The sequence below is a fragment of the Oryza brachyantha genome, chromosome 5 (assembly GCF_000231095.2).
Source record: "Oryza brachyantha chromosome 5, ObraRS2, whole genome shotgun sequence".
NCBI lineage: Eukaryota > Viridiplantae > Streptophyta > Magnoliopsida > Poales > Poaceae > Oryza > Oryza brachyantha.
The window spans coordinates 2,183,400-2,196,803 of record NC_023167.2 but is presented as its reverse complement, the minus strand read 5'-3'; the positions used below and the strand labels follow the sequence as shown (position 1 = coordinate 2,196,803).

At 45.2% G+C, this 13,404-nt stretch overlaps 1 protein-coding gene across 1 annotated transcript; it reads left to right on the top strand.

Moving 5' to 3' along the window:
- Window positions 1–7,003: 7,003 nt before the first annotated feature.
- LOC102718267 (cullin-1-like) lies at window positions 7,004–12,955 on the top strand. Its single transcript, XM_006653988.3, has 18 exons — window positions 7,004–7,296; window positions 7,409–7,508; window positions 8,471–8,656; window positions 8,732–8,779; window positions 8,861–9,064; window positions 9,153–9,230; window positions 9,416–9,505; window positions 9,592–9,672; window positions 9,758–9,820; window positions 10,328–10,363; window positions 10,429–10,515; window positions 10,611–10,760; window positions 10,838–10,893; window positions 11,001–11,283; window positions 11,440–11,583; window positions 11,667–11,885; window positions 11,972–12,139; window positions 12,454–12,955. Exons 1-18 carry the CDS (start codon window positions 7,157–7,159, stop codon window positions 12,553–12,555), a joined length of 2,235 nt encoding a protein of 744 aa, XP_006654051.1. The 5' UTR covers window positions 7,004–7,156; the 3' UTR covers window positions 12,556–12,955.
- Window positions 12,956–13,404: the final 449 nt, after the last annotated feature.

The window sequence follows — 13,404 nt, the reverse complement described above, 5'->3', positions numbered from 1 at the left end:
ACTCCTCCGGAACTATGGCTGATCTCCAACGAAACTCAACATTAGACCTAATCTACTCCCACTCCCCTACAAACTAGAGGCAATTATTCTCGATTCTCACTAACGTTTTGATAAGATGGAGCTGACTTGTCACGCTCAGAAATTTACACTAAATTTCTGAACAATAGCATGCATTGAATCTCGGTCCAGGAATCAGCCCGAGAACACACTATACAAAATTAATACTCAGTTCCACGACTTAAAAACAAATAAAAACAATTATCTATCGAAATGCAGCGGAAAAAGAAAACAAACTAAAACTCAACTAATCTTCAGCTTCAGCTGGCGATGACGGCTCCACACCACAGGCATTCTTGACGGCGGACTGAACCTTACTTCAACCTTGGGAACAACCTTCTGACTGGAACTTTGGCACTTGCTCTGGTGGGAGAAAAATTAAGCAAGACTGAGTATAAACCATCGTACTGAACAAGTAACACCCACAAGAGGGAAGAATAATGAATGTAATAGGGTATCAAAGATAGGCTAAGGTTAAATTGCACAAAAGCAGTAGATTTAGCAAAAAAGGAGGATAAAATAGACTGAAATAAAAGTAAAGTAACATTTAAAATAATCATCCACTGTCCAACGTTACACCACGTTGCAACAGGCCCAAACCACTGGCAACATTACACCACATTGCAACAGGGTCAACCATCTGTCCAACATTAAACCACGTTGCTACATACCCAAACCACTGCCAACATTACACCACGTTGCGCAGGGTCAAACCAGTTCCAAGATTAATAAAATTATTAAAGGGGTTCAACTAATCCCAGTGAATATGTCAGTTCGCCCAATAACCGCGGGCACGGCTATTCGAATAGTTTTACTCTACAGAGGTGTACAACTTTACCCACAAGACATGGCTCCCAAGCATGTTACCATGCCCCAACGTATCACCGCGATACTCAGTACGGAAACCATGATAAGACCTTTCACATAACCCTCCCTAGACAATCGCACTACACTTCAAGTTTCACCCCCTCCTTTACACCAAGTCAGGCAGTCCCCTCTTGTGCCTTGGTGAATCCGGAAGCAGCAGAGGCTTTCGTTACACCACGATTGCCCGTCTATACTCCATCACGCTCATCCTTGCATTGGTACGTCGAATAGGGACAAGCTAGATTACGAGTCTCACTGTTGCCCATTCTGGCTTGTGGTTAGTACGCGTAAGACTTCCAGGGTTTCCTGAGAACCGGTCCTTAATTGCCATGGGTGCGACTCTCAAAACCATGCACCCACAGCCCACCATAAGCAATATTTTAGTTGTATTAATCCACATCGAAAAATTAATCATGATCAAAACCATTAAAGGTCTATCAAAGTCTAATCAATAATTAAATAATAATTGGTGAGCTAGTTGAACTAAGCATGGCTAAGCATTACCTAACCCTAAGTCTAGTCAAATTAACCCTGGGGTGACAATAATAATAAATGGGGATCAACGGGTATAAAGGTAATTGTCCAATAGATAAATTAAATAAAGTAAATTTGCATAAAGTAATGCATGTTTAAATGTAAAGCGGAGAATTTTATAAACATAGGTTCAATATGATCAAAGAAGGGTGCCACTTGCCTTGCTTAGACCCACGAGGAACTTTGGCGACGACTTCGAGAACGAACGGCGCTGTAACGGGGTCAAAACCTACGACAAATAAGGCAAAACAAGAAAAACAAGCTATAAAACTACTAAAACAGAGAAAGAAACTATTTTTAATGGATTCTTGGTATTTTTCTGGATTTAATGAAACTTGAATGGACCTAAACGAAGACTAGATGAATTAGCTATGGATTTTAGAAGATTAACTGTGTTTTTAAGCTAAACAGAAAAACCTTATTGATTTATTGCGCAATTAATTGGAGGGACTGACGTCAGCATCAGGAGAGAGAGGAGGCTGACGACTAGGCCCACTGGGTAGTGACACAAGGCAAGGAATAGGCACTGACAGTGGGGCCCACGGGGGAGAGAGTCAAAAAGGGAAAGGGAGAGCTAAAGCTGACAGGTGGGCCCCATGGTTCAGTGAGATAGAGAGGAGTGGAGGGGATGACACGTGGGGCTCACAAGGAGAGAGAGGATGAAGCAGGGGTGCTGGCTGACAAGTGGGCCCCGCTTGTCAGTGGCCCCAAAACAGAGAAGGGGAGGCGGCTTCGGCCGGATGGAGGAGGGAGGCGGCGGTCAGTCTGGCGAGCGGCGGAGGACGGCGGCCGACCGGCGGCGGTGAACGGCGGTGGCGGGGAGGGGCAGCGGTGGACGGCCGGCGGCAAGGCTCGGCGACGGCACGACGGTGCTTGGGTGCGACGGTGCGGTGACACGGATGACAGCGACGCGGCGACGGCGGTTCCGCGGCGGCGATGGCGAGGCGATGGAGATGACCCCGAGAGGGTGCGTCGGCGGCGGCAAATGGCGCGCACGCGACGGCGACACACCGGTCGACGACGACGATCGAAGTGAAAAAGAGGGAGGAAGAGAGAAAGGGAGAGGCTCACCGGTGATGAGAACAGCGGCAGCGGGTTGGCATGGAGGAGGTGGAGGTGGCGTCAGGGTTGCGCGGCTCGGAGCGGCGGCGTGCGGCGGAATCGGGTGGCGGCGGCATCGGTCGAGCGGCGCGACGGCGAGCAACCGATGCGGGCGTGGTGGCAGGGAAGGAAGAAGAGGAGGGGAGAGGACGACACTCACCGACAGAGGAGAACAACGAGGAGGAGCGATGAGGGCGGTGCTTGGCAGCGACGATCGGCGGTGAGATGGGCGCCGACTGAGCGTGGCGCATGGCAGTGATGGCGAACGGCATGGCGACGACGGCGCCCGATGATGGGAAGCGGTCACGCGGGAAGGCAGAGGGGTGGCGCGACGACGACGTAATGATGGTGGAGACCGGCGACGACTCGGCTGCGACGGTCGGGAGGCCCATGATGTCCGACGACAGCGGGGTAACCCGGTGGCGGCGGTGAAGGCATGGTAGATGGGGAAGAGGGGGTGCTCACCAGCGATGACATCGGCGGCGAGGACTTGGTGAGGTCACGGAACACGGGGTGATGGCCGACGTAGAGCGCGCACGGCGTCGGAAGGCGAGATCGGTTGACGACGGGGGAATTGGGTGCGGCGGCTCACCGGCGACGATGACGGCGAAGCGGAGGAGCGGCGACGAAGGCAGCGTTCGGCCACGGCGATCGGCGGCGTGGTCCCGACGGCGGTGAGAGGCGAGAGTGAGCGAAGGGGGCGGCAGCGCGGCCGGGGGAGGAATTTTAAGGAGGGTGGAGTGGCGGCAGCGGGCGCGTAGGGCGGGGAGTTGGTTGGCGTGGCGCGTGGGATGCGGCCGACGGTTGCGGGGTGGCAGTTTAGCGGGCGAGCGACGGCCGATGGCCGATAAAAACGACGTGGTCGTTGGGCCGGTGTGGGCAAAGCGGCGCGGGTGCGACGCGGCAACGTGAGACGGCGACCACGGCGAGGCAGCGCGAGCACTGGCACGGCGCAGCGATGACCGAGGAGCACACACGGCGATGGCAACGCAGCGGCAAACACGCAGGTGCGTGCGGCGGTGACGGCGAAGCATGGGCACAAGGGTGCGGCGCGGGCAACGGCGGCACAGCGTGGATGCAGCTCGGCACCTGGGCGCGGTGAGCGACAGCCGGAGGTGGTGGCGAGCACGACGCGACGAAGTGGCGCACGCGCAAGTGAGGGCCGGGCAAGCGCGAGGCGAGCGGCGACGTGCATGCGTTTACGGGCGTGGGCGCCGGCTGGAGGAAGGGGACGGGCCCGACAGGTGGGGTCCACCTGTCGGGGTCCCGAGCGAGAGAGAGGGGGCCGAAGTGGACTTCGGGCGCGAGGAGGGAAAAGAGAGTGAGGCGAGTGGAGCGGGCCGTGGCCTCTAGGCCGGCCCAGCGGGAGAGAGGGAAGGAGAAAGGAGGTGAGCAGGCCAGGCCGAGAGAGAGGAGAATGTGAGATGGGCCGAAGGGAGTGGGCTGAAGGAGGTGTTGGAGACTTCGAGTGCACGTGGGGCCGCGGCTCGTGAAATCGCGAAGAGATAACGTATTCGCATAACGGAACTAAGACGTGCATGAATCAGAGATTCACACAACGAATTGGATCTGAAACGCAAAACCATGAACTATTAGCGGAACAACGACAGGAGTTAACAACCCGTTACATCGAGATATAAAGACACATTAAACTGGGATCACACGATTTTAACGTAAAATCAATCTACGTGTACGAAATTGAACTCCGCACTATAGATCAATCTCACGCTAGCTAATAGATTAGAAAATCTAAGCAATTACACGGTAGATCAAAAATAGATTGATTCGCATGAGTAAAACGTATGCGAACCTAAGGTTTGGTGGAGAGGTCAGCAACGGATTGCGGTTGTTCCTCGCTGTTCGGTTAGGAAACCTAAACAATTAAACGGTAGATGAATTTAGATTGATTCGCATGAATAAAATAGATGCGAACCTGAGTTTTGGTGAAAGAATAACCGGCCGGTGACGTGCCGTGACCAGGGATGCAGCAGGGCTTGTAGCAGCTTGCTGTTGCTTGCTCGCTGTTTGTCAGGGACAGAGCATGGATGTGCAGCGGGGATCGAGCACGATCGACCAGTGCACGGGAGTTTGGCTGGGGACGGCGCACGATAGAGGGGCTCCCGGCGGGGTGCGGATCCGCCGGCGGCTAGAGGGGACGGCCGGGCAGGAAGCGGCGGCTTGGCAAGAGGCAGCGCCGGCGAAGCAGAGCCCACGGCGTGGGCGCAACGCGGCTGAAAAAAGACGGGAAAGAGTGGGGGTTTGGGGGTCTATTTATAGGAGAAAACTAGAGATAAATCTAGTTATCCATCTCCTATAAAAAGAATAGATAAAGTTTCAAAGGAATAAGAAATTGAATCCTAATTAATTGGAATTAGTTTAACGTGAGAGAGGGAGGAAGAGAGGGCTGCTCACTGGCTGGCAGGGGGAACTTGTGCGCACGCACGAAAGGGGGGGTGGAAAGGTGGAGTACGGCACAAAGGAGAGGGGGTGGAGGTCGTGCAAAGGGTGGGGGGAGAGGTAGAGGAGCTTAGCCATGGAGGGGAAAAAAGAAAAGAGAAAAACAGAAGGGAAAAAGAGAAAAAGAAAGAAGGGAAAAATAAAAGAAAAAGGAAGGAGAGAAAAAAGAAATTGTCTTCAATTTTACTGATTTTTATTAAGTTTATTAGAGCAAATTTTATTCTCTAAAATTCAAATATAAATCCTGTTAATCATTTAAAATGCTTTCGGGATATTTTAGAACATTCCAAAAAGCTTTCAATTAAATTAAGTTACACTGCTTTTCTCCTGAACTTTAATTAAACAAATTATTTTTAATGTATTATTTAATTATTTTTTGGCTAAGGTAAAACTCAGGACGTGATTGAATAATGAGATACTTACATAGCGGGTAGCGGGGATGGTCGACAACTGACTGGTGCTTGTAAATAGGTCGGGCTCCATTAGATTGGTCGGTTGCTTCAACAATCTAGATTGGTTCTTGATGTCCGAGTACGGTTTCAGATATTATCTAGAGTTTTGGCTGGAATGATGGTTGTGCTTTGGATTGGGTCGACGAGTCTCTAGAGGTGCACCAACTGGTCCAACACTTAGGACAATCAACCCCTTCCTTGAGTCAGACTTTTGCCGTCGGGCTTTGGTCGGGGTAGGCTAGGCTAGGGAAGAGTTTGGCCTAACCAAGGTGGTCGCTCGCTCAGGTTGGTTCCTCGGGCAACAACCCATGCAGAGGGTGTTTAGCTAGTCACCTTCTGACCGATTGTCTTCGTCTTCATTTGTTTTGTGCATGTTCATCTTTATTTAGATGAACAATGCAAAAGCAAAATACTTAGAAAACAACAAAGCTCATGGATGTGGACTAGTACAAGATAAATTGGTCCATTGAACCTCTGCTTTACGTGTTTATTGTGTGCCAATTCTCTATGTCATCCATATTAGCCATTGGATCTGAGATCTATGGATCGTATTATTTTATTGTCTTAGGTTAGTGGTCGAAATATGATTATTGACCACCAACACCATAAAAAAAAGAACGTGAAATTTGTCCATCTTACTCGTTAGGCCATCGATGGGTTAGTGGAGTTTGGCAAATTCACCAAATGTCACATATATATAGCTTCTTACAATGTATCATACAAATTATAGTATATGTTTATGTAATATCTAAACACCGTAAGAATCAATACATTAGTGCAAATATACTTCTTTCCTAATCACAATCATACTTTGAACTTACTGTGCCTGTCAAAACATATTGAACCATACTATGTGCTACTGGGACATCATAATATATACTTAAATAACAAACATGTGCTATCTACATTTCTATAGGAGCCAAGCCACATGTTAATAGTGATCAGTAGTAATATACATGCATACCAGGATCTAATTTAGCTAGTTATTATTTGTATACAAGAAAATACATTTCCCTACACTATAAAATTATAAGGTCATCCTCAATGTAAGTTTTATGAACACAATTAACTAGAGTGACATGTCATCAAAAAATTTGTAACTAGGATAAAACAGCTCTATCTAAATGCATAGTTTCATTTATTGTTGTTTCCTAGGTTACATGCTAGACACACACTGTCTAGGTAACAGTACATAAAAGATTTTATCTCCATAAAACTTATTTTATCTCTCTTTTCATTAATACTTTACCATATTATTAAAAATATCATATAATACTTTATTTATTGTTCTATAAAACTTAGTTAATATTGGCATAGGCCACTCACCTTCCTCGTTCCTTCGAGAAAAAGCCTCTTCACCTTCCATGTCTGGTGCCATCGGATCCCGTCACCATCGTCACCATAGTAGGGAAAAATCGTTACGGAGAGGCCCGCGGCCCAGTTTGTAGCCTCGAGAGGCGGTCCGTTACACCAAAGCGGTACACTTACCCGTCCCCACCCCACCCCACCTTCGCCTCCTCCGACCCTCCCCCTCGCCTAGTCCCGTCAGTCCTCTTCTCCCCTCCCCCATCTCCGTAGGAACCCAAACCCCACGCGGCGCACGGCGGGCGGCGGCGGCGGCGGCGGCGGCGGAGTCTCTCCCTCCACTAGGATTTCGCGGCGCCCTCCGGCAGGGGGAGGCGGCGGCGATGGCGGGGCAGGAGCGGAGGACGATCGATCTGGAGGAAGGGTGGGCGTTCATGCAGAAGGGCATCACCAAGCTGAAGAACATCCTCGAGGGGAAGCCCGAGCCGCAGTTCAGCTCCGAGGACTACATGATGCTCTACACGTACGTCGCTTCCTACTCCTCCTCCTCCCGCCGCCGCCGCCGCCGCCCGCTAGGGTTTCCTCCGATTCGGCTCGATCTGGTTCTGATCTAGGGTTTCCGTATTCCCTTGCAGGACGATATACAACATGTGCACGCAGAAGCCGCCGCACGACTACTCGCAGCAGCTCTACGACAAGTACCGGGAGTCGTTCGAGGAGTACATCACCTCCATGGTGAGATGGTTTTTCTGCGACCCGCGTACATGTTCGATTTGATTATGCATGTCTCTGGTTTCCGCTTGGATTCGCTACGAGATGGTTTGGGGGCTGATCCATGCGATTTTTGGTCGTGGTGGCTGGGCACCGATTGGTTACCTTTTGTGCTGGGTTGGGTCAAGAGAAGAACGGAGTTAGTGTATTTGGGATCATAGTTTTGTCTAATTGTGTTACCTGATTACTGTGGATTCAGATGATCTATTACAGTAGGTGTATTGCAGTGAAATGGGTTTAGACGTAATTTGTTCTCTTTTTATTAGTATGCCCTGCCACCTCCACGCTGGTTGTGGTTGCTAGTAGATGCTTTGTGGACAGAGGTTATCTAGTCGATCGTAATTGGTCTTATGCAGCTAAATAGTTCATAATCTGTTTTTTTAGTAAACTGACATGGTGATGTTTTTTCCTTATGAATCAAATCTCCCTAATTAGGACTCGAACCTACAACCAGTCAGTTAACAGCCAACAGCTCTACCTCTGAGTGGCTAGTTGTAATATTTCATTGCCACCTCATTACTGTTTTGTCCAAGGCTTCTGTAAAAGCGAATCTAGCCTAGAGACATAAAACTTATACATCCTTTCAGGGTCATGCCAGCATGCTGATTGTTTCCATGACTTTGAGGATATATCCTTAAATGTCTGGTTAATAGTGGCGCTGTGACAAAGGCCGTGCTCTGCATCCTAGCATGATTCTTCTTGATTGGTCTTAAGCATGGTGCAAATCATGGGCATGATTTTATAGGATTGCGCTCAGCAAATTGATACATTTTGCTTGAAACAAGAACTATCTTTCCTAACCGTGTGCATCTTGATCTGATATTCTAATGTATAATTGTATAAATTGTTCTTTTTCTATGCTATCATTTGTTATATCTGTAAATTTGTGTTCTGGACTTGTATCACTTAATTATAATATATTGCAGGTCTTACCTTCATTAAGAGATAAACATGATGAGTTTATGCTGAGGGAACTAGTAAAGAGGTGGTCAAACCATAAAATCATGGTTCGGTGGCTCTCACGTTTCTTCTTCTATCTCGATCGATACTTCATCTCGCGGAGGTCACTTATACCACTTGAAAAAGTTGGGCTTACTTGCTTCGGAGATTTGGTAAAACGACTTTTACTCTATTTCAAATTTTATTTTGCAAATTCTTTGTGCACTAATCAGTCCAACACATAACAGATATACCAAGAGATCAAAGGACAAGTAAAAGGTGCAGTGATAGCTCTGGTGAGTCAGAATTCCTACATTGAGTTAGGAAAATGATTTGTGCGCGCATATTTACATAGTTGCAATACCTTCATCTGACAGATTGACAAAGAGCGTGAAGGCGAACAGATTGACAGGGCCCTGTTGAAGAATGTCCTAGGCATATTTGTTGAAATTGGACTAGGCAGTATGGAATGCTATGAGAATGACTTTGAAGAATTCTTGCTTAAGGATACTACAGACTACTACTCTCTCAAGGCTCAAAGCTGGATTCTCGAGGACTCTTGTCCAGATTACATGATAAAGGTACCTTTCAGGAGGATTTTCTGACCGATTCTATCTGTATTTGTGCATGCCATTTTTGGGGGTAATGGATCAGTGCCGTTTTTATTAGGCCGAGGAATGCTTGAAGAAAGAGAAGGAGCGAGTTGGTCACTACTTGCATATTAGTAGTGAACAGAAGTTATTGGAGGTTTGTTTGAGAATTTGCTGTTCCATTTTGATATCCCTTCACGTTGATAAGTCTTGAATTCGACATATGTTCTTATAAGTTTGTGTCCAGATTATCCTAGTGACATCTCCTAAAATAATGTTTTGGGCGCTTTCCCTGTATGGTTTGGAATATCATCTTATATTATCCTCCTTGTATTTTCACAGAAAGTGCAAAATGAATTGCTTGCACAATATGCAACTCCACTGTTGGAGAAGGAGCATTCTGGATGTTTTGCATTGCTGCGTGATGACAAGGTTTGTTGGTCAGCAATTTTTTTTCTGAAATGTGTACCATGAAATCAAATTATATTGAATAAATGAATACCCATCCTTTGCTCCAGGAGGAAGACCTTTCTAGGATGTACAGACTCTTTTCCAAAATTAATCGTGGTCTAGAACCTATAGCCAACATGTTTAAAACGGTATTGCCTCACTCCCTCTCAATTGGCCTGCTTTGTTGCTTTGAACTTTTTGGTGCATTCTGATTAAATTATCACTTATTGGCAGCATGTTACAAACGAGGGCACAGCGTTGGTCAAGCAGGCAGAAGATTCTGCTAGTAATAAGAAGGTGCAATATTTATTTCAGCAGTTCTGTTGTGTCCCATCTAAGTATGTTTTTCAGGATTGCGGTTTGTGCATGCCAACTTAGAGCTTTCAGACAACCCTTTTTAAATTGGTTTCAGTTGATTATTGCCAAATGGCTCTCTCACTGTTTTAACTGTGACATGTCTTCCTGGTGTGCACAATTCCTGATGTGCATATGTTGTTTCTGGTTTCTCTCCAATTCTTGATGTCCTTTTATTTAGTGATTCAAATTGATGTCATTCATTTTATTTTTTATGAAATCTACTATATAAAGAAAGTAGAAACTAGTGGTGATGCTGGTGAGGTTGTGTGGGATGCTATGTGAATATTCAAGACTGTCTTTGCATGTGGTTTGTAGAGTAGTTATATTTGCTTGCAATTATAAGTTGCCCTGAGAATATATACAGCTTTGGTGTCCGTAACTTCTGATTATTTCGAGTTAATTGCAACAAACTGGTATTTTGCTAACACTATAACATTATTTGTACAGCCAGAGAAGAAGGACATGGTTGGTATGCAGGAACAGGTACACAACTTGAATTTGTTGCACTTTGGTGAAATCTTTTTTTGCCTAACATGTTCTTTTTTTAGGTTTTTGTCTGGAAAATCATTGAGCTCCATGACAAGTACGTAGCTTATGTCACAGAATGTTTTCAGGGTCATACCCTCTTTCACAAGGTTAGCCAATCAACACATTTATATTCCAATTTTTATGTAAGCATTGGTCACATTAAATTGAATGAAATGCCTCATTCTCAAATCTCACTCTACAGGCTCTTAAAGAAGCGTTTGAGGTCTTTTGTAACAAGGGTGTCTCCGGCAGTTCGAGTGCTGAACTGCTTGCCACCTTCTGTGACAATATTCTGAAGAAAGGTTGCAGTGAAAAGCTTAGTGATGAAGCCATCGAAGATGCTCTTGAGAAGGTACATCCCTTCCCTTTTGCTACAATTATTAAATTTTACTAGAAGGAACTCTAAGCTGAAAATGAAAAATGATTTAGGTGGTGCGATTGCTTGCATACATCAGTGATAAAGATCTCTTTGCTGAGTTTTACAGGTAATGCCATGTTATCCTGTTTTAGGCCTATATACCTTCTGAATTGAAGAAATCGTCCCTTTTGGATTTTGTGTTTATGTTTTTTCATGTGTGAAACTATTTTGCAGGAAAAAACTTGCAAGGAGATTGCTTTTTGACAAGAGTGCTAACGATGAACATGAAAGAAGCATACTTACCAAACTCAAGCAGCAGTGTGGTGGACAATTTACTTCAAAAATGGAGGGGATGGTTACTGATCTTACTGTTGCACGGGATCATCAAACTAAGTTTGAGGAGTTTGTGGCTGCACATCAGGAGTTGAATCCTGGGATAGACTTGGCTGTCACTGTTTTGACAACAGGATTCTGGCCAAGTTACAAGACTTTTGATATTAACCTTCCTGCTGAGATGGTAAGTTCCCTCTTTCTTGAGGATCGTTAGGGTTCCATCTTTAAGTTCCTGTCATGGAGAATGTTAAGCAGAAATGTGATCTAGATTTACTTTCTTTCCCATGCAACATATATTGGCAGATCCTTTTACATGAACTTTTACATTTATTATTTGTAGGTGAAATGCGTGGAGGTTTTCAAGGAGTTTTACCAAACAAGAACAAAGCACAGAAAGCTTACCTGGATATATTCCTTGGGAACATGCAATATCAACGCAAAGTTTGAGGCAAAAACTATTGAACTCATTGTCACAACATATCAGGTAAATTTAAAATATATGATTATTGACAAATCCATTCCACTAAAACCTTTATGATATTTTTTGATATGCCTCTCCTTTTTCAGGCTGCATTGCTGCTGCTGTTCAATGGATCTGACAGGCTTAGTTATTCTGAGATTGTAACGCAACTAAACTTGTCAGACGATGATGTAGTGCGTTTGCTCCATTCCCTTTCCTGTGCAAAATACAAGATTCTTAACAAGGAACCTGCCAATAGATCTATTTCACCCAACGATGTTTTTGAGTTCAATTCAAAATTTACTGACAGGATGAGAAGAATCAAGGTATTTCCTCTTTTTTGTGTTGGTGGGCCTACTCCTTAGCATGTACGTGGTGATATTAACGTTTGTGTTCTTCACAATGTATGCAGATACCACTACCTCCTGTTGATGAGAAGAAAAAGGTTGTCGAAGATGTTGACAAGGACAGGAGGTATGCAATTGATGCATCGATTGTGCGCATTATGAAGAGTCGCAAAGTTATGGGCCATCAGCAGCTAGTTGCGGAATGTGTGGAGCAGCTCAGCCGCATGTTTAAGGTACTTGCCGAATATTACCTCTAGGAAAATCCACATTTTAGTCCATGCCAAATCTTGCATAGTTGCATGTGAGCACAACCCATGTGGTATATTTGTCTTTGGTTTTAGTTGCATATTTTTCTACGCTGATGTGCTTAATGTGTTCTGAGTTCACATGTCAATCATTTTGACTTGTTTGCCTTTGTCCCGAGAAGTCGTTCTTATCATGAGGAAGCAACTGTTTTATTTAAATTAGTTATACGACCACAGTACACTGTATTACAAGCAGCCAATGTTTGCCATCAATCTCTTACCTGGGTTTATGTGCACTGCAGCCTGACTTCAAAGCCATCAAGAAGAGAATCGAAGACCTCATCACAAGAGATTACCTTGAACGCGAGAAGGACAATGCGAATGTGTACAGATACCTGGCTTGATTGGTGGTTGGTGCTAAGTTGAAAACAGCTAGCTTGCTGATTTCGCGCACTCGCTGCAGCGGTGTCATGATGCGTCAACAATGATTTCGTCATCGCGCGGTGTCATTTGGGCATTTCTATGTTATGATGTACCGCGGTCTTCCCGATTGCAGCACTGGCTGGTCTCATTTTGTACATGCGTCATCGGATAGGAGAATGATGGTTGTCTGAAAGATAAAACAGTAGCAAGCATATCGGCAGGATAAGAGAGCCACTTGGTCACTGTTAAGTGCAAGTGCTAACCATGCCTTTATGTTTGTCATTATGCTTTTTATGTATGTCGTAGCATTTCTCAAAGTTAATCTGGATGCTAAATGGGTATTTCTTTGCTCTATGAAATAGTATTGAAATGAATGCTCCATTGATGCATGTTTGCCCCCTGCGAGAGACAAAAGGGAAAAGAGACGAAGTACGGTCTCTGTTCTGAACCTCGTCTGAACTTAAATTTCTGAAATAAACGCGTCGGTATCCGGTTGGCAATATTGCAATAATCACCAATATCGTTAGGCCATGCCATGAAAACGGTAAATATCATGAAAATTCAAAAATTTTAAAAAACTAAAATAATAAACAAAAAAATAATCGTGACATTGTGTGGCTTTAAAAAAAGAGTGATTATCACTATTGAAAAAACGTTGTGGTTATTGTCTTAGATGCCGTGATTATTGATTTTATCAAAATCACGGTGATAATCACTACAAACCACGCAATTATTGTGTCATGCTGCGCGGCATTCATGATTTTATATAAAATTTTAATTTCAAATATAATTTTTTGTGTGAAATTGCTGATAATCGTGCTACAGTGGAT